Source organism: Numenius arquata, chromosome 27 (genome assembly GCF_964106895.1).
Source record: "Numenius arquata chromosome 27, bNumArq3.hap1.1, whole genome shotgun sequence".
Taxonomy (NCBI): Eukaryota; Metazoa; Chordata; class Aves; order Charadriiformes; family Scolopacidae; genus Numenius; species Numenius arquata.
The window spans coordinates 1,017,584-1,038,896 of NC_133602.1; the positions used below are offsets into that span (position 1 = coordinate 1,017,584).

The following is a 21,313-nucleotide window of genomic DNA, read 5'->3' on the forward strand; positions in this document are numbered from 1 at the left end:
TGGAGTTATGCACACTTCATTCGGTCTCGGTCCTTTGGGCTTTATTTACCTTAACCATTTAGTTTCATAGTAAAAATTGAGCTAACCAAGGCAGATATCAGTGGGTTCAAGAAGGGGTTGTACTGCTCTGCTCACTGTCTTTAGACATGACCTAATTTATGGCAATGGGAAGCCTGGCCGGGCAGCTCTTTGTTCTCTAAATGTTCTGCTGTGCCACGGGAGCACATCTGTGGTCAGCAGGAGCCTGGCTGAAGGCACAGAAACTGACACCAGAATGAGGACATATCCCAGACAAAGCGATATAAGAACAACCAAAAGACAAGATTTTGAGTTTTGCTTAATGCTAAATTTTATTGTCTACAAGTCAAGAGAGAAAATGAAGAATGATCACATAAACAGCAAAGGTATCCCACGTCCCATGCACCAAGAAGAGAACTAACAGCCCCACTAATATCAAACAGCTCTTTGCCTTATACAGTGGGTGACATATTCAAGTGCGTTGCAGTTGTTCCATAATTAAAGGACAGAAAGAAGAAGACAGCTTAAGTGGGAAAACGAGAAGAAAATCGCTAGGAGTTCACTCCATCATCCCGTGAACCAGAAGCAAATGAGCAGGTTTCCATCTCCTTGTGCCTGTTCTTCTTGCACCCCAGAGATGGCAGAGCTGCTTTTGCCACCCGGAGCTGGCTCAGCAGCACTTCTTGATGCTGGTGCAGCACTGCTGGATGGGAATGCAGTACTTCCTCATGGGAGAGCAGCACTGCACGGGGGTGCAACACACCACAACAGGCTTCTTCTTCACCACATAGGAGCAGCAGGACAGGCATCCAGAGCAGCAGCAGGGGTAGCAGCCACAGCAGCAGCAGGGACGTGGGGAGCAGCAGACGGACTTCTGGCATACCTTGGTACAGCAGATGGACTTCTGGCATGGGTCACAGCAGGACTGCTGGCAACATGGGTCACAGCAGGGCTTCTGGCATGGGTCACAGCAGGACTGCTGGCAACATGGGTCACAGCAGGGCTTCTGGCATGGGTCACAGCAGGACTGCTGGCATGGGTCACAGCAGGGCTTCTGGCATGGGTCACAGCAAGACTGCTGGCAGCATGGGTCGCAGCAAGGCTTCTGGCATGGGTCACAGCAAGACTGCTGGCAGCATGGGTCGCAGCAAGGCTTCTGGCATGGGTCACAGCAAGACTGCTGGCAACATGGGTCACAGCAGGGCTTCTGGCATGGGTCACAGCAGGACTGCTGGCAACATGGGTCACAGCAAGGCTTCTGGCATGGGTCACAGCAGGACTGCTGGCAGCATGGGTCACAGCAAGGCTTCTGGCATGGGTCGCAGCAGGACTGCTGGCAGCATGGGTCACAGCAAGGCTTCTGGCATGGGTCGCAGCAGGACTGCTGGCAGCATGGGTCACAGCAAGGCTTCTGGCATGGGTCACAGCAGGACTGCTGGCAGCATGGGTCACAGCATGGGTCACAGCAGGGCTTCTGGCATGGGTCGCAGCAAGACTGCTGGCAACATGGGTCACAGCAAGGCTTCTGGCATGGGTCACAGCAGGACTGCTGGCAGCATGGGTCGCAGCAAGGCTTCTGGCATGGGTCACAGCAGGACTGCTGGCAGCATGGGTCACAGCAGGGCTTCTGGCATGGGTCACAGCAGGACTGCTGGCAACATGGGTCACAGCAAGGCTTCTGGCATGGGTCGCAGCAGCAGGACTGCTGACATGGGTCGCAGCAGACAGTCTTCTGGCATGGGCTGCAGCAGATGGTCTTCTGGCACGGTTCGCAGCAGATGGTCTTCCGGCACGGCTCGCAGCAGACGGTCTTCTGGCATGGGCTGCAGCACACCGTTTTGCTCTTCACGACGGAGCAGCATCCGGTAGAGCAACATCCAGTAGAGCACATGCTGTTTGTAGGGTAGCCGAAGCTGGGAGGAGTGAGGATCTGAAACACAGAGTACGTTCAGATACAACCCATCTTTCGAAGGATATAGATAAATTTTACTTTGGCATTCAACTGGTGTTGTCTAGGCCCGTGGGTGACAGCCACATCACACACCGCTTCCTATTTACTTATCTTGAGTTGCAAAACAAGATCCTTACAGAAACCAACCCACCTGTCACTATCCCACTGATATTTATGCATCTTTTCAACTGTTCCTGGAAACTAACTTTCCTCTGCTCATCCATGAAGATCACTTGCTGAATTTCCATCCCAAGAAGCTCATTTCCCACTGTGCTCTCTCCACCAACTGTCTTTTGCAACAAGCAATAGGCCAACAGGCTTGGAAAATCTGGATTTCAGAGAGAGCTGTAGATCAAAGAGCCATAGAATCATAGACCAGTTTGGGTTGGAAGGGACCTTTAAAGGTCGTCTAGTCCAACACCCTACGATGTTCAGTTACAAAGATACATTTCCATTCATTGCTTGACCAAAACCAGCTGAGAACCTTTGCTCCCCAGGACCACTGCTCACACTTACCGTGTTTGACTGAGTGGTTCAGTTGAGTGAGGAGCAAAGGGACGGGGGAGACCTTTTATTTAGCCCGAAATTGGCCTGCCGGAAATGAGGTACCCCACAGCAATTTGTGATTTACGCACTAAGCCTATACTTATTTGTTGAATGTGCCTTCATCCATTTAGTCTTTGCCTCATTGATTTGACCAACCCCTCAATTTTGTGTTATTAGCAATTTGTTCTGTAAATTTTTTACAATTTTTTAATGTCAAGTTAATTCTTGTGTGATGCTCGTGAACTGCTTCAAAGGTATGTTTCTGCTCATTTTGCATATGGTAACGCTTCTGCATTGAGGTGCTACGTGGCTTGTTTGCAGCTAGTGAGTGCTCAATTAACATAAAAATCATAATTAAGATTGAGGAGCAGTGGATTCCAGAGGCATGCAGAGGCCTTCTGGACGTCAATCACCCCTCGATATGGATTTTTTTTAAATTGAATTCCAGCAAGTGTAATTCCATGGCCACGTGTTTTGGTTTTGAATGCAGAAATGGTGAATCCTAACATCTTTATTTGGGGTCTTTGGTCATCAGAAGGGCAAAAATGTAACAGAAAGTTTTTGATGTCTCAGCCGTTGCTGCCTTGTCCCATCCATGCATGGGAAGACACATGCCCTTGGCCTTGCCAATGTCAGAAATTCTAGGTGCAAAGAATTATGCAAATTCATTGTGGAAATTTGCAATAGAGTTTGGGTCAAGTCGGAGTCCGCATTTTTCCAATTCCTTTTTGACATCTTTAAATAAAAGCAAAAAGCAAAAATTTTCTGGAATTTTTACATCCTGTTTCTGCTTAGCTTGATCGGCAAAATTCCTCTTCTACTTTTTTAAGTTCTAGTATGCCCTCAAGTAATGAAAGATCCACCTACGGATGGTATTTTTGGAATAACTCTATGCTCAGTTCTCAGTCACCCATCGGCAGTCATTAATGCTGATGTAAATGATCATGTTGCAATTATTCATTAATGATGTTAATATTTATTTTGCAGGAAAGCCTGAAGGCTTCACGTGATGCCTCGTGCATTTTTAGAATTTCAAATTAAACAGCGTCTTTTTAAAAAATTATCTCTCTCCGGTCAGAAGGAATTCACGGGACCCAGGACCATGATTGACGTGATTAAATATTTCATTTCTGAGATCACACCAAGGAGAAGGCCTGCTCCTGCTGCTGTGGGGCTGTGCATCTGGGGGAGCAGAGCACGAAGGACCCTTGACCTCCCTCCCCTGCAGCGTACGGCTTCCTAATTTCACCTGAAGTGAAGGAGAGAAGACTCAGGCTGTTTCTGTTCATACAGAAACACAGTGAGATCCAGATCAGAGATGCTGAGGAGAGGATAGGTCATGGTGAACCTTCAGCTTGACTTTGGGTGACACAAAGCATCCGTTTCCACTCAGGTTCTGTTGGGCAGCTACTGGTATTATTTGGCCACATCCCGGTTTTTAGAAAGCTACCCAGACCGGCTTTGAAGAACTCAAAGGACCATTAAGTCACTTCTCCAGGCAAGGAGAAGGTCTTTCCAAGGTCAAGGTGCCTGTCCCCTAAAACATAGGCTTCATTTCCTATTGAGATTGGCTTCATGCTAATGACCGGGCTAGATGAGGTCACTGCCACACATTATAATCTAATTAGTGGTAGAGACTGACACCAGCTGAGTACCTGCATCTCACGAGCAATAAAGGAGGCTCATGGCAACCTGGGAGATGGCCAGGAGGGGCTTTCTGAGCCTGCAGAGAAATGATAAGAGACTCCAACATTAGAAACATGGAGGATCCTGAGCAGTGAGGTAAAGTAAGAGATATTGGTTCAAAATGAGGCAATTTTATGTGTGATTTTCTACAGCTTTTCTTCATCCAGTGTCCCTCTGAGCCAAAAACCCCACTGTTGCTGTTAGAGCTGGATGTGAACATCAGAGATGACTAAAGCCACTTGAGATAGATCCATGGGTGGCCGGAAGACCCATAAGTGATTTTACAATAGAAAAGTTTCAAATTATCCAAAGAAAGATCCCAATTAAATTTTGCATTGAATGAATGAACTTAGCAGGCTCCATAAGATGCCCAGAGTGACACCTCTCTGTTTGTTTGGACTTGGGAATGATGGATGCAGTGAAGCAATCCTTGCTGTGAAACAGCGAAAGCAAATTCCTCCTCATTAATCCTTAGGGGTTTGCTCATGGTTTATCCTGGTTGAGGAAAACCACTGTTACGTTATTTAAAACAGACTCAACAGAGCAGAAATGTTCCTCTAAGCTATCTAGAGTGTCAGATGTAGAGGACTTCTCTTGCCTAATGTCTACGGTCTCTGATTTTTTTTAAAAAAAATATTCTAAACAGGTAAAGCATTCATAAAGCCTTTGGTTCCAGGAGTCAAACCTCTCCAGGGCTGAGAAAAGCTTAGAATAGAATGGAATAGAATAGAGTAAAATAAAATAGAAATGAACTTCATTCTTGTTTCCCCATTATTGCTGCCATTTCTCATCCTCAAGTTAATGGGAACTTCAAGCTTGAGCACAGCAGAAAGTGTAGCCAGTTCAGAGGTTTTGTGCTTATGATAGGACTTGGAAAGGGAAGAGGAAATAAAATGGGCTGTGATTAGTCACAGAATAGAAAGTTGGAGGCCTGGGGCAGCGAGGGAAAGTGAACGTATGTCCTTGAAGACAAAACCATTCCTATGGACAGAAAGCCTTTACTGACTCAGAACCCAACTCAGAGAGGTGAAGAATCAATAAGGAAAAGATTTTTTAACGTAGCTGCCAAGGGTTGCATGAAAATGAGATGTCTCGTAGTGATGGCAGCAACTTGAATGTAGGTGAGTAATTAATTGCCCTCTGCATCCCGTTTGCAACTTTTCCTTTTTAGCAGGCTATTCCTTTATAATGACAATTTTCTCCATAACCTATAAATAGCTAATTCCAATGACTTATATACCAAACCAGTCATTTACTCAGTACTTGCAGTACCCAGCTCATCCAGCCTATTTCCCGTGCCTGCCCTGGGATGGGTGAATCACACTGGGGAAACCTTCTCTCATTTCACACTGTAGAAATTGTTTAATTGAGGATGTTCCAAGCCCTGCAGTATTTGTTTTGTTTTGTTTCCAAATATACCAGCGGCTATTAAAGATCGTGTCTGCAGTAAAAACATGAATGTGCAGGCCAGGCCCCCCGGCTGTAACTCTGAACCCCCTGTTGCACCTGCTGAGCTCAGTGCAAACAGTTTCACCAGGAATTAACCCAAAGTGTTTCTCCCAGCCGTCGGTGCGAGCTGCTGTGCTCCTGGCATCCCTAGTGGGTGCCACAGGCATTTTCCTTGCCTTTCATGTTTCCTTGGCGGTCCTCCTACTTTAGCTATTTTCACCAGTGATTAAAGCATGGCTCTAAAACCACGAGAAAAAAAAACAGATGCTGCCAGGCCAGCAGATACGATGCAGCGGTGACTAAAAACATCCAGAACTGTTAGGTAGGCTTGAAATATAATTTTTATTGTCTTGCTGGAGAACAAAGCAGCAGAGCAAGAAAAAAGCCATTCTCAGTTGACAGTGTCCTTTGCGTCGGCAGAAAGAAGATAAACAGCCCAAAGCTTATCGAACTGAGAGACTTCTTCCTAAAACCATGTGATTAAAACCATTTGCTGGCAGAGAAGCGATGGGCAAGGAGACGAGCTGGAGGCTTTGGGTGAGGAACAAGCCGGTGGGTCCAGATGCCAGGGCCGGATCCTGCTGCTAGTACTTGGGGCATTTCGGTGGCAGCTTGCAGATGTTCTTGGTGTACTGGGGGCAATAGGGGACCTGGGGGCAGTAGCGCTGGACAGGGGGGCAGTAGCGCTGCACCGGGGGGCAGTAGCTTTGCACAGGGGGGCAGCAGGGTGTCACGTAGCTGTACTTCTGCACGGGCTGCCTCTGGATGGTGTAATGGCAGGAGGGTCCCGAGTCGTGGCAGGAGGAGCGGGATCCATGGCAGGAAGAGCTGGATCCGTGGCAGGAGGAGCTATAGTCGTGGCAGGACCCGCGGGAGCACATCTTTCTGGAGTATTGGCAAAGCTGTCAGGAACAGGAGATCAATGTGGTGAGAGGAGCCCCAGATTCACTTCTTATATTTCCTCCCCCTTTTTAAATGAAATTTTTCTTCAGCTCCCCAGTGAACTGCTTCTCTCTTTCTTTATGCCCACCTAATCCAGACTGAATGCACCCTTGATTCTACCTAATCTGCAGGGTTTGCTCTGGCAACTGCAGTCTGAATTTAGATCCCTTCAAGCTGATGTATGAGCTCCATGAGGCACTCCCAAACCCCATCTCCCTTGGGGAGCAGCATGGAACTGGTGTCTCCCAAGGATCCCATTGTGTGCCCTTGCTGGACCTTCCCCGGTGATCCCCATCCCTCCAGCCACCGCTCATCGTGCCTGTCTCCGAACACTGCAGGAGTGCAAGGAGAAGGCATTTAGGTAAGTCCCAGCTCCCAGGAGGTCCATAAAAACCTCTAGTAGAGGTTTTTTCTCTCTCAGCATGAACAGAAATAGTAAAATTTGTCTTACCCTCTTCAGCTACAGGGAGAAGTGTCTGGAAGCAAAGGCGAGCGACTGAAGAGGACTGGGCTGAGCGGTCTTTTATACAGCTCCAAAAGGTTATCTCAGATATGAGACACCTCTTCACAATGACAATTTAATTATTTCCGCACTCAATCCTGCAGATGTTTGCACTATCCTATTTTTAGCGTTTCCTCTTTGACGCACTGTATTTCATCCCATATGTAATTCCTAATGCATTTCCCATAAGGATCTTGGAGGGCATTTCTCTCCCATTTCCTGAAGAGTGACACTAATCTCATAGGTGTTAATTAGCTTGCCAATTGGCAACTGGGATTACATCAGGGACAGAAAGGTCTTTAAGTCTCAGAAATGCTGACTCCTGGGGTAGGCCCTACCGTCTTGCGCAGGTGGCAGCTCAGGATTTTAATTTGCCTGTTGTTTAATGCCAACAGGAAATGGGATTATCAGCTGCAAGTCATAGGTATGGCACGATGCTGGGAAGCCCAGCGTGATCTCCTTGGTTCCCTGGTGTGGCAAAAAATAAAATATTTCTGATTCTTCACAAGTTCCTTGGCTTGCCAGTTGACTTGAGTGACCCCATCAGACTGTTCTGCATGTTTCCATGGTTATTTTGTACTTAAGATCAGAGAAAAATGTCTGGTAATGAGGTCTGTATGTGGTACGAATATATTAAATTTTCCTGTTCCTTGGTTTCTCTTTCCCTTCACTGATTTCGTATACTTTTTTCACCTGACCTCACCTGCAGAGATGTCTGGGAAGCAAAGAATTCAGAGAAAAGGAGCGTTTGAGCTGAAGTTTGAGCAGAAGTTTGAGCAAATATGGGATTCTCTCACTAGTGGCGAAATTATGGGCATTAAAACTGGATTTATAATCCCATTCCACTCAGTCTTTGAAGAGTAAGAAAATGGAGCCTGTAGCTCATCAACTTTAGAAAATGTTACCCATTAGAGTAATTCGCTAACTGCTAACGAGAAGCTCTTTCTAAAGTACGGGTGTCCTACAGCTTTTCTTCAGGCTAGAGGCGATATAATTGCTTGTGGTGAGTTTTGTGCAGCAAGGGAGGATTGGAAATTCCTCAGGGACATTTTGTGACTCAGTTGCGGGTCCAAAACCAAGAGAGGCTGCGGCTGCCCAGTCGGCGAAGCCAGTGCTTGTGACGGTTCTCCTTTCCTCCATACTTTGGCCTGGAGCATGACACCAATGTTCCTCTGGAATCTTTCTCCCTCCTCCACAGCCTTCCAAAACTGGGGTGTCTGAGGTTACACCCACTGATAAAATGTTTCCTAATCTTTCAAATTCAGATCCTGCTAAGAAAAACAGAACCATAGAATGGTTTGTGTTGGAAGGGAACTTGAAGACCATCCCGTTCCCTGCCCTGCCCTGGGCAGGGACACCTCCCACCAGACCAGGTTGCTCCAAACTCTGTCCAACCTGGCCTTGAACCCCTCCAGGGATGGGGCAGCCACAGCTTCTCTGGGCAACCTGGGCCAGGCTCTCACCACCTTCACAGCAAAGAAGTTCTTCCTGAGATCTCATCTCAATCTCCCCTCTTTCAGGTTAAAACCCTTCTCCCTCATCCTATCACTACATGTCCTTGTAAAAAGTCCCTCCCCAGCTATCTGTAGGCCCCCCTCACAGACTGGAAATGTGATCTCTAAAGAGTTATGATCCACTGCTTGCAGTTCTTTTAGGAGAGTATGTAAGGCAAGCCCAATCTACAGTGATGAAATGTCATTTTTAGAGCAATCTGGGGGTTGATATTGCTGAGTTACATTCAACAGTGTTGGGTTTACGAGCTCTCCATAATAACATATTGTGGTGTTCGGATCCATGCTGTGCAAGTGCACAGGAGTCTTACATGAGATGGACCCTCTCTGGAGTAACCCATTTCTCTGCTCCAAAGTATATACCAGTGACAAGTAACACTGGAATATGAAAAAGAAGTTTGTGGCTTCTGTTTTCAGAGGCCCAGAGGTATTAAGACATTTGAAAATATTTATATGTCCAAGTTCTGAAGTTGAGCTTAGAGTAAATTACTGCATTTATTGAGTAAGAATATTAGCAACTGTGAACTACTTACTCCTCTTTCATTTAATGAGCTGTGCTTGTCTCCAAAACAAAAGAATTTCCATTCAATTGTCTTTGATCTCATTGTTTTCAAAACAATGGGACAAAAATCTGTGTAGAGCAGCTCATTGTCTGGTGTAAGCAGAGGAGGCTTTGATCTGCTCAGCCCTTTATGTCCATGTAGATTTTTGGTAGTTGAGAACTTTTTCCTTTACTAATGTGTTCATTTTCTTCCCAAGCGAATGTGAGAATTGTTGTTACTGGCCACCAACTATTGGGACACTTGGAGAATATCAAGAAATTTGACTGGAGGATCCAGAAAATAAAAAGTCTAAAGGAAAAAGTGAATAACGAAATTGAAATACAATGCAGGTTTGATAAAATTTAAGATTTATTGTTTCCCACACCCAGATGATTCTGAAACAGAAGTGCATGGCACAGAAAGATTTCCAACAGTAATTATACACTGAATAATTAAAAAGGACATTTCCTGAATAATTAGAAAGAATGACACCTTGAATGATAATTAGGGGAACGCTTCACCCAGACCAGCGGTGAGGCACATGGCAGAGACACAGGGATTTCAGGGAGGATGAGACAATCCATGGACACAGCGTCCAAGGGAGGAGCGAGCCGGTGGGTCCAGATGCCGAGGTTGGATCCTGCTGCTAGTACTTGGGGCATTTCGGTGGCAGCTTGCAGATGTTCTTGGTGTACTGGGGGCAGTAGGGGACCTGGGGGCAGCAGGGCTGCACCGGGGGGCAGTAGCGCTGCACAGGGGGGCAATACTGCTGCACGGGGGGGCAATATTGCTGCACAGGGGGGCAATATTGCTGCACAGGGGGGCAGCAGGGTGTCACGTAGCTGTACTTCTGCACGGGCTGCCTCTGGATGGTGTAATGGCAGGAGGGTCCCGAGTCGTGGCAGGAGGAGCGGGATCCATGGCAGGAAGAGCTGGATCCATGGCAGGAGGAGCTATAGTCGTGGCAGGAACCGCGGGAGCACATCTTTCCGGAGTATCGGCAAAGCTGCAAGGAAGAGAGAGACGCCATCGAGCTGACAGAGCTGTAACCTTCTGCGTTTCCCATGCCTCTTTTTCTGTAGTGGTCTGGGAAATTTTGTTTTCCTCTGTTTTGTAACATATGGGATATCTTGACCATCAAAGTGCTACTGCCTTGTCTTTTGGAGGACGTTCTACAATCATCCAGTTCTGATGGGAATTTCCCATCCAAGATGCTACTGTTGGCTTTTTAAGGTAAAATTTACTTCTAAAACCACACTGCCTTGTCTGAGATACCTCTCCTTCCACCACCAGCTAGTTTGGGAATTAATTCTGTGCTGGGTCCCAAAGACTCTGTGTCTTTGCAGATCTAGTCCTTCAATTACTCCTATTTTTCTGTCATCCCATCTGCTGTGAGGAAACCATGAGCACCCTTTGCATAGTTTACACGTTCAGGCACCCAGTCACCAAAAATAAGAAATTTCTAAGACAGAAGCAAGGTCCAATTGCAGAACTTGCCAGCTAGAAGTCCTATGTGAGTAGATAAATCAATATAATCCAACTTACCCTTTGCTGGAGCAAATGAGAGGAAGAGCACTGAGAGCTGATGCTGAATGAAGGAACAGCACGGGATGGCGGACTTTTATACCTTCCAAAGGGTTGTCCGAGAAATTATGCATCTCTTGGTAATGCTGACAATTAATTAAGTAGTCACATTCATATTTATCTTCTGTGTCTAGTTTTTAGCATTTCCGATTTGACACAGCCAGGAAAACCAATTATGACTTTTTCCTTAACGTGTTAATAGGCAATGAATTTCCCAATCTGCTTTATAAGGGAATTTTGAAGGCAGCTGCATATTTACATGTTAAAAGCCAACCTAACCCTAGAGTTATTAAGTGATTTGTTGTTGGGTAACCAGTATTGCATCAACGTACAATTCAAAAGCGTTGACTCCTACCTTGCATGCTGCCCCTTGGTCTGCATGGCAGACACATTTTGATTGATATGTTTTTTTCGTGACACAAGGGACTGTAATTAACAGCCACAACTCACATGGGCTCTACTTAGAGGGAAGTCCTGTTGACTGGCTCAAACGCACTTAGCACCTCGACAATGGAAGTGACACTACAAGGATAGCCCCTATTCCAATCTTTTTCATTCCATTGTGAGTCCACCAGCCATGAGCTGTTTTTCCCCTGTACCATGATATTATCCTTTATCATATAAGAAGGGGATTTCACATCCTAAGTAGGAAGGATTTGTGCTGGGAAGGTATCACTTATTGGCATCCTGGTTTTGCATCCCAAATTGCTCCAGGCTTCCGTCTTACTTAAGCAGTTTTGTAATTTTCACTCATTGCAGTGTTTCACTATTTACTACCGAGTTTCTCTCACAGTGGCCCAAGACTTTACTTTAGGGCAGTGAAATGGGTAATTGTTTCTTTCCTGTGACTTTTACCCAGGTGGGGGATGAAGGAGCTTCTCAGGAACACCTCATGGGTCAGTTCTGAAGCAAGTAGAACAAGGGTGTCCTAAAAGTTGCTCACTGAGTTCAGAAGGGGGAAGCTATCCCTATTGAGATGGTCTTCATATCTTTCAGGGTTTATTTTCGTGTCAAATTTGGGGAAAAAAAGAATAATTTGCTACTCTGACAAGTTTTGTGAGATGCTAGTTCATTCTGAAGTTGAAAATACATCCCGCAAGAGCATGGTTTCTTGTTCTGAGTGGGGTTCTTTTTATTTGTTTTTCAAGGCCATGATTCAGCAAAGAGAAAGTTTTTAAAGTCTTTTAGAGGTAGCCCTTATTTAGGAAAATCTCACCTGCAGTTTTCTGAAAACTGCTGTGAGTTATAAGCAATGTAGAAGTGGTTCATCTAGGCTGGTAAAGCAGTACTTTTGGGGAAGGCCCTTGTGTCAGTTCTCCATCAAGCAAGGTGCGGTCATCTCTCCCTTTTCGAGATACCTGATGTGATTCATTTCAGCTGAAGTTAGTTGTCAAGCTCTTTGTGAAGCTGATGCAGAGAAACAGGCACTGGCAGAAGGAAGCGAGCGATCCTGTTCTAGAACGGATGTCTCAGCGAGATGGGCTGGTGACTGGGGAGATAAGGATAGTCTTAGGTTGTAAAAAGTAGAGAGAGATTTAGCATTTATTTTTAAGTGTGAGCAATTTTCATTGAAAATAGTCGCATGAAGTTCAGGGAAAGAAGGAGGGTTAGAGAAGACCTCTGGGTGCCTATTTGCGTTTATTAGACACCTCAAAATGTTTGTAATTCTGAGTCAGAGTGACAAATGAAGTATGAGGTGCTGCTGGAGTAGTGAACTGGGAAAGACAGTCCTAGGGTAAATAGGGTACGGATGAGGTCCCTGAATACTGTCCATAAATGCATTAATCTCCCGCAGAATGCATCTGGAATCATAGAATGGTTAGAGTCGGAAGGGACCTTAAAGATCATCAAGTTCCAACTGCCCTGCCCTGGGCAGGGACACCTCCCACCAGACCAGGTTGCTCAAAGCCCTGTCCAGCCTGGCCTTGAACCCCTCCAGGGATGGGGCAGCCACAGCTTCTCTGGGCAACCTGGGCCAGAGTCTCACCACCCTCACAGAAAAGCTCTTCCCTATATCTCATCTCATTTCTCACCTCTTGCAGGTTAAAACCATTCCCCCTCATGTCATCGCTCCCCTCCATGTTCAAGAGTCGCTCCCCAGCTTTCCTGGAGCCCCTTTAGGAACTGGAAGGGGCTCCAAGGTCTCCCCAGAACCTTCTCTTCTCCAGGCTGAACAACCCCAACTTTCTCAGCCTGTCTTGATAGGAGAGGGGCTCCAGCCCTCTGACCATTTTTGTGGCCCCTCCATTGGACCCGTTCCAACAGGTCCATGTCCTTCCTGTGTTGAGGACTCCAAAGCTGGACACAGTACTCCAGGTGGGGTCTCACTCATTTTGAAACTTTAGAATATGGGCCTTTTGTGATAAGTCTGAGAAGAAAACAATGAGAAGCAGTGGCTAAGAAGTCAGAGGTAAACCTAATTCTCAAGCAAACAGGTCAAAGAATGAAGAAATCATAAACTTTTTCTATTTTTGGAAATGAAATTTTATTGTCTCATGTGCAATGGTTTGGAGGTTAACACATGTGTGTAAGCCCCTGCCAGCAGAAATCACACCCAGCCTTTTTGGAAAAGAACATAAGGTGGGTCTTGCATGCTAAATAAATTAAAACAGATCTGATTTATGTTTCAAAGAAGATTCTAATCACATATGAGGTATTAGACGATTCACTCAAACCGAAAATGGGAAAAGACAACCCAAAGAGACAAGATTTAGGCATTGAGAGCATCCAAGGGAGGAGCGAGACGGTGGGTCCAGGTGTCAGGGTTGGATCCTGCTTCTAGTACTTGGGGTATGTCGGTGGCAGCTTGCAAATGTTCTTGGTGTACTGGGGGCAATAGGGGACCTGGGGGCAGCAGGGCTGCACCGGGGGGCAGTAGCGCTGCACAGGGGGGCAATAGGGCTGCACGGGGGGGCAGCAGGGTGTCACGTAGCTGTACTTCTGCACGGGCTGCCTCTGGATGGTGTAATGGCAGGAGGGTCCCGAGTCGTGGCAGGAGGAGCGGGATCCATGGCAGGAAGAGCTGGATCCGTGGCAGGAGGAGCTATAGTCGTGGCAGGATCCGCGGGAGCACATCTTTCTGGAGTATTGGCAAAGCTGTCAGGAACAGATCAATGCTAATGCTGGTTCAGTGGGTCAGATGTATGTGAGCATATATGCATTCTCTAATTTTCCCTGGAATCCCCCATTTTCTTCCTCATTTCTAGTTCTTCAGGGATAAGAAAGTGATTGCAATTCTGATTAGCTATTGGGGGATGACTTATATCCCCCACTAAAAACCTGACTTTTTATAGAAGCAATTTGCTTTTCAGTGAAAAATGACTCAAAACATCCACTTCCCATATGCAACCCCAGACCTTCTACTCCAAAACTTCAAAGTCTCTTTTTCATAATGTCCTCTGACTGTCCTCTCTCTATTTTCCAACCTTTCTTTTGTTTTGGTTCAGCTTGAACCTCTGCCCCCTAAGTCTATATTCCACTTGCCATTTGCATTAATTAAGCAGCTCTTGTGGGTAACAAGAACTTGGTCTCTGGCATGACCGAGGTCCAGAGGTGAGGAGTATCACACTCCAACTCTACCAAAGCTTGTATGAAAGCAGTTGCTTTCATAAAGAAACCCAAGACAAACAGAAAAATTGGACTTACCTCTTCAGCAACAGGAATGAAGGTGTTATAGGAGCTGAGAAGCGAATGAAGGGAATTGGGATGAAAGACCTTTTATACTCTTCCAAAGGGTTATCTGGGACATGAGACATCTCTTGGCAAGTGTAACCTAATTACACATCCCAGCCCATTTCTATCCGCTGTATTCAGCTTCCGACATTTTCCCTTTGATGCACTGTGCTTTTAGCATTGTAATTGTCCCATAAGTTATTAATAGCACTCTAATTCCTTCACCTCCCTATGAAAGAGATTGGAAGGTATTTCACGCAAAGTGACGCCAATGCCGAAGAAACTCATGGATCTGGTCATGGACGACATGTATCAAGCGGAAGAGATGTTTGGAATTCAGAAGTACCAATTCCTCAAGCTGTGCCGGGATGTCACATGGACCAAGAGCTAAACGTGATCACACCTTCATGTGAAAGAAGAATGGTTACTAATGTTAACTCATGCGTATTATGTTCAGGGCAGGAATACTCTGGCTGACTTGCCCAATGGTACCGGATATATTAACGAGACATTCGGGATTAGCCCAAATATGTCTTTCATTGGTAATTTCAACCTGTCTCTATGATGTGTCCTGTCAAGGATTTCTTTTATTCTTCCTACAGATGCTGTTTTATTCTAATTCTGCAGTACAGTGTTGATGGAAGTGATACCAAATCCTGGAACAGAATGGTTTGAGGTGAACCCACCACCCTAAGTCCTGCTCACACTCCCAGAGGTGTAGTTATTTTCTGTTCCTGTTTTCTTGTGTTCTTCTTTTACGTACTTCTGTTTTCTCCCCCAACATTTTAAATAGAACCTGTCTTTAGTTTACTTTCTGGAAATGTTTAGCAGTTGGGGTTGTGAGAAGGTGGGCCCTGTGCTTGCCTCCAGAATAAGGTTTTAAGATCTTTAATGTCACAGTAATATTGAAGATGTTTGGAATATTAGCTGGGACAGAGGGCTAGTGTTGCTGTCCTGCTTTCAGTACTCAGCCATGGCATCTCTGCAGCTCTTATGGAAACATGCATTAGACAGGGCTGTAGCTTAGGAAAACATAAACAAAACAGCGTAGTGTGGTAGAGGTAGATGCTTCTGAGCCTGGATTTTCCTGTGAATCATGGATGAACTTCGGTCTTCCTTTCCACGTCTAGTACAGGTCATGCCCATCTAACCTGGCAATTACATTTTCTTGTCCCATAAAAGGCAAGAATGTGTCAACACTGGGATGGCATCGTGGATTAGACGTCAGGCACAATTGATTTTGGGTGATGCTCTGCTGACTCACCGGGATCCCTCAAACAGGCCCATTCACATCTGTGCTTCAGTATCACAATGTAGGGAAGTAACCTATAAACACAAAGTTTTATTTAGGCTGTAGTAAGGCAGAAAATCTTTGATCATGTACAGATGTAAACTTGCTGTCGTGTAAAAGAGAGAGGATGGTAAAAATTCAAAAAAGTGCATCAGATGTAAAAATTTGGAACCAAAGGCATCAAACAGAAGCGGCTGTGGTCAGGGGAGAGCAAAGCCTCATTCTCCAGGAGTGCCTCATGACTGAAGCCTCCAGCTCTATAAAGTTCCCCTGTTTCAAGCCATTTCCCTCAGTTTGACTTTACTTCTCCTGCTGTTGACTAAGGTACGTGATTTGACTCTTGATCTGGAACATTTATGGAAACTTATTTGTAGACTCTGGCTCTGTGTTTACACAGTTGACTTCGCTCTGCCTGAAGCCAAACTTGTTGTTTATTCCAAATAGTGGTAGACAGAGATGAGTTCTATGGAATATTTCTTGTAGTTCATTGATAAATAATATATAATTGCTAAAAATAACAATAAAAATTAGGTTTCTGGACAAAATATCTCACTTGCAGGAATAATATTACAGTATCTAGTAAGTCATCCAGAATATTTCTTATATAAAATGGGGAAAAAAAGTCCAAATTTGCTACACAATTCTGCTTATCTTGAAGTGCAGTAGATAAAAAATTGCATAAAAAGCTATTGTCTTTCTTCTGTCACTGAGCTACCTATCCTTTAGCTGGACTCCATTTCCCGAAATGGCATGTTCTTCTGGGAGGCAATCCTTCTTCAACATGAACTCAAGCTGGTATGACCCCGCAGGTTCCTAGCTGGACATCCCTCCTTTGTGCCTACGACCCTGGCTGTGCCCGTGGGAGGGACTCTTGCTGGGGTGGCCACAACTGTTGGCACTACGGCTACTGGTGCTCGGTCTGCTCTGAGGCAGAATGGTGCCAGGGAAGTGGATCTTCTCTCTGAGCCAGGCAGCTGGGGGACAGCTACGAGGTGTGTGGGGCATACCATGGCTATGGGGTATGCTCAGAAGGGTGTTATGGGGGGTGTTACAATTAATGGGGTACCAGGTTGTATGGGACCCTCACCCTGGTGTGGTCCAGGACCCTCACGTTGCAGCATCACTGTATGGAGCCACGATGGCACAGCCAGAAACGTCGTGTAGGAGCCCAACACTTACCCAACGCTTATTTAGTGGTGAGAAACGTGCTCTGCATGCAGGGCTCCCTGTTCTCTTGCTTTTCTAATATTTGCCTTGGGGTTACCATGCTTTTTGCGGTCTTTTTTTCGCCCACTCTTCTCCTGCTGGCTTGATTGGGGCACTGTCCAAAAAATGTCCTCTGCAGAGGTTGCCCTCTTGCTGTGGCCTTCGTGGCAGAGGCAAGGTGGGGACAATTTCCTGCTGAATTTATGCAATGCCCTTTCCTGCTTCCCTTCCCAGGGGTGTGTGCTGAGATAACAAAACTCCAGCTCAGGAGAGATTTGCTCTTCTGTTCCTCAGGCTCTTCCTAAGTCTCTCCTTAAACGAATGACACAACCTGCAGCTCTTCAGCTTGGCTGAGAGCGAGAGCGTAGGTGAAAATTTGGACTGCCTAGAAAGAACTAAGATGGGAGATTTTATCTCCCCTTCCCGCAAACGCTTTCAGCCAGACTTAAACCCAGCCCAGAGCCTCCAGTCTGGCTTGGTTTCAACCTCCTGTTTGGCACAGGATGGGTTTGGCCCTGGCAGAGGGGTACCTGGGTGACTGGGGGGACAGGAAGGTGGCACCATGCAATGCCTTCATGCTCAGTCAGAGCTGCCCATCTCTGACCCCGACGTTCATTCCTTGCACCTGCAATCACGTACCTTGCATATGGGAATGATGCTCCTCGTTATTTTAATTAACAGTAATAATAAAACAAGTGCTAATAATAAGTTTCTTGTTCCTTTCAAAGATTGAGTGCAAACCCTTTGCTAATTAAATATCTAGCGCATTACACACAATACTGCTCTCATCCCACAGAGGCACATATTCCCGCAGCAATCTGCCTTCATGCTGGTGGACACTGGAGGAGAACCTGGGGGTGGACCTGGTGCAATTGGAAATACAACTGCCAATTTTTATGGCCCTCTGTCCATTTGATGTTCCCTTTTTTCACAGGAATTTTATGGTTTCTGCTGAGAAAAGTCAACTGAAACCTTGGCAGGAACTGGAACATTTTTTTCTTTCGCAGTCTTTCTCTTGTTTTCCAGACACAAGCTGTGTTTACAGGACTAGAGTTCGCAGTGGAAGTCAATGTTGCAGTGCATGGACTGTCTTAAACCCGGTTATCATAGAATTATAGAATCATGGAATGGTTTGAGTTGGAAGGGATCTTAAAGGCCATCTAGTTCCACCCCCTGCCCTGGGCAGGGACACCTCCCACCAGACCAGGTTGCTCAAACTCCCATCCAACCTGGCCTTGAACCCCTCCAGGGATGGGGCAGTCACAGCTTCTCTGGGCGACCTGGGCCAGTGCCTCAATATATATATATATTTTACATTAGCTAGTATTTAATCTAGGCAATATGGGCTCTTGCTGGGATTTTCAGAGATTGTAGAGTTACCTTGCACAAAATATCAATCTAACCCCATATTCTCCATTCAGAATGGGTCAGAAGGAAGATTAAGTATGATGTAGTCCTTCCTCTGCCTATAGTTTCCTGTTTATGGTGATCAGTGATTTTCAGACTTCCTAGATGGAGTCTGCTTTTGTGCTCACCAGCCGTGTACATCTTACAAAGATGAAGCTTTAGTTTTAGCTCCTTCAAAATGGGCCTGTGAGGGTCTGAGGCTCGGGGCCAGCTGTCACAGAGCCAAGGGCTGGGATTAATGAGAGATGCTGATCTCCACCTCCAACCCCAGACAGCTTTTCCAAACCTGGCCTCTGGGTTTGTCTGGCAGATGCACAAGGTGTGGGGTCTGGAGAGCCGGGCGTTGACACGTTGCTACCATCAAAGTGCAACGGGAAGGGGAGGAGGCTGTGAAAAGCAGCTCTCGTTGATAAAAGTGGGCTCAGGAATGATGCTGAAGACAAGAAGGAGACTAATGGTGGAAAAACACTAGAACACCAGCAAGTTTTTTGAGCTTTAGGTTTTAATATCACATCTTTGCTACTGGAGACAGAAGCGGGAAATTAATAATAGATTCAAATTCTCGCGCACGCGAGGGCAAATCACGATTCTGCCATGCTAATGCCACTTTGCATTATTGGGAGCGGGGAGAGGTCATACGTGCTGGAGGGAAGGAGCAGGACCTGCCCAAGCTCAGGGCTGCGTCTTGCAGAGGAGAAGGGAGAGGTGCAGCCCCGGGGTGTGCGCTGACCGTCGGCTCATCCTTGCCCCTTTACTTCTGCTGTTGGGGGGGCCACTGCACCGGCTGCTTGATCTGCTGCTGCTGCTGGCAGGGAACTGGGGCCACCGGCACCTGCCCGGGGCACTGGGGAGGGAGGACCACCACCGGCGTCACATCCTGCACGGCGCTCACTTCGTGGCAAACAACCTCCTCAGAGCCATGGCAGGACCTCTCTTTGTCGTGGCAGGAGGAGCCTCCGCTGTGGCAGGAGGAGCCCTCGGAGCTGTGGCAGCCTCTGTCTGCACGGGAGCACATTTTTCGGCTGGTGCGGCGAACCCTGGGGAAGGAAAAACCTTTGTGGTTAGATGCATGAAGGTCAGCGTCCTTTCCCTGCTCTACTTTGGGTTCAGATTTCCTTGATGTATTTGCAAGCCTCTCAGGGCTTGGCAGGATTTGCCTGTCTCTCTGTTCCATTTCCCCTGCTTGAGGCTTCATTCCCTCAGTGACAGCCCCCACCATCTGAACACCCTCATGAGCCCCCCCAGCAGCCCCGATCTTCATCTCTGCTGGGTTCCGTGAGTGTTTCCCTTGCGGCATCCCATGGGCACTGCTGGAAGACACCCTGGGATTATCTCAGGGCCGTGTAACGGAGGAGGAGATGCGCCATGGGCTGCCAGTTTATGCTGCTCTGGCAAGAGGCATCTTGGCAAGGGTCTGAAGAACTTGCAGCCTCCAGGGGTGCTGGCACAGCTGGTGAATTTACAGCCAGGACTGGTGGTATTAGAACCTTGGCAAAATACACTTTCAGAGCCACATGCTCAAAATGAAGAGACTCCTGTGCCTTCCTCCCTCCTTGTGCCCTCTGCTCCCTCCGTGCCCCGCGGACCATTGGTGCACCAGTGCCCCATTTCTCGAGGCATGAGGGAAATCCTCTCTGCACATCTAAACTCCCTTCTGAGGAGAGCTGAGATTTCAAGGAGGCAGGAACCATCCAGGATGAGACCAGCCAAGCTGAAGGCTCTTCATTCTGCTCCTTCCTCTCATAGTTTAAATCTGCCTTCTCAGTTCTCTCCTAAATTTCTTCAAGGACAGCTGAATAATTTCAGCTCCTGAAGATTTATGTTTCCAAAGGAGATTACTAAAAGAGTCAGGCTTATAAGTGCAATTAAAATTCCCATCTTAAACCAAAGGTTACGTATAAAAGATCAGCCTGCTGTCTCCCATTCATTCCCTCATCCCACTCTTCACTTTCTTATTTCCAGTTTTTCCTTTGGAAACTAGGAATCCTGAGAGCACTGAAATAATCCATATAAATCTATATGTGATAAGAACAATAAATTTTGCTTCTTAGCACAGACAGCCTTGAGTCCAATTTTGATAGCGCAAAATCGCCCCAGCCACTGAGGCAAGAACTTGGCTCTCAATAATCCCAGCACCTGCAATAGACCCGTCTTTGTAAGAGCATATCTCAGCTCAGTTCCGCAAATTTTCACAGGAATGAAATGTTAGCTGGGTAGGAGCAACTCACCTTGGTTGTGAAGGCTCTGAAGAAGGAGTGGAGCTGAGTGAATGAGCTGCTCTCCCGTCCGAGAACTTTTATACGGTTCCGAACTCTCTTCCTGAAAATGCAATAAACCCCTGGGGAAAAATGACCAAGGTATTTACCAAACAGCCACACCTCTAATTACCCACCACCTTCAAAAGCTTATTCAACCCGGTTTCTTTGATTGACTTGTCATACAGTAGATTGTCTTCCTTGTGTTACACAGCTTTAATTGCCACCTTGCCCCACGCAGGTTGTAATGCACGAAGAGTGAAAACCGTGTGGGTGGCTTGACTGTCTCACCGTCATGCCTGGATGAGTTCTATATTGCAAAATGGATGGCAAAGGTGGCGCTTTTGGAGGTTTCTACCCTCCTGAAACCTCTCGCCCAAAGTCTGGCAGGGAGGAGAGGTCATGATGCCCAGTCACCTCTACCTGCTCTTGGCAGGACAGGGGTCTTGCGCAGTGGACAAGTGGACAAGGGCCACCACTTTCAGGTCCTCGCCATCAAAAAATGGCAAGTTTTTAGAAAGTCCTCATCACATGTTCTCTGAGGGCATCTTTAAAGTTGTTTTCACTCTGTAAGACAGGTACCAGAAGCTTAGCAGCCGAGGGTCCCCTCTCGACCTCCTCTCTCTGACTCCATCATTTCCCAGAGCAATAAAACCAGGATAATGAAGCCTGTGGCCACTGTGGCAGGCTCCAGGAGCTACGACTGGAAAGTGATCTGTCAAAGCCAGGTAGCGGCACAGGCCACTTCTGG

General features: G+C 46.6%; 1 protein-coding gene across 1 annotated transcript; it reads right to left on the minus strand.

The window, feature by feature from the left end:
* Positions 1-688: 688 nt before the first annotated feature.
* Positions 689-2,217, minus strand: LOC141475846 (uncharacterized). The gene is made up of 3 exons (XM_074164389.1): positions 2,176-2,217; positions 1,551-1,948; positions 689-1,307 (listed from the first exon to the last, which is right to left on the minus strand). Exons 1-3 carry the CDS (start codon positions 2,215-2,217, stop codon positions 689-691), a joined length of 1,059 nt encoding a protein of 352 aa, XP_074020490.1.
* Between the last annotated feature and the right edge of the window lie 19,096 nt (positions 2,218-21,313).

Bases quoted from the DNA above. Each gene is read 5' to 3' on its own strand.
- LOC141475846 (XM_074164389.1), bottom strand. From the start codon at position 2,217: ATGGAAATTCAGCAAGTGATCTTCATGGATGAGCAGAGGAAA. The intron at 1,949-2,175 runs GTTAGTTTCCAG...TCTGTGTTTCAG, and splicing joins TCATGGATGAGCAGAGGAAA to ATCCTCACTCCTCCCAGCTT. The intron at 1,308-1,550 runs ATGCCAGAAGCC...CTGTGACCCATG, and splicing joins CAGCAGTCCTGCTGTGACCC to CTGCCAGCAGTCCTGCTGTG.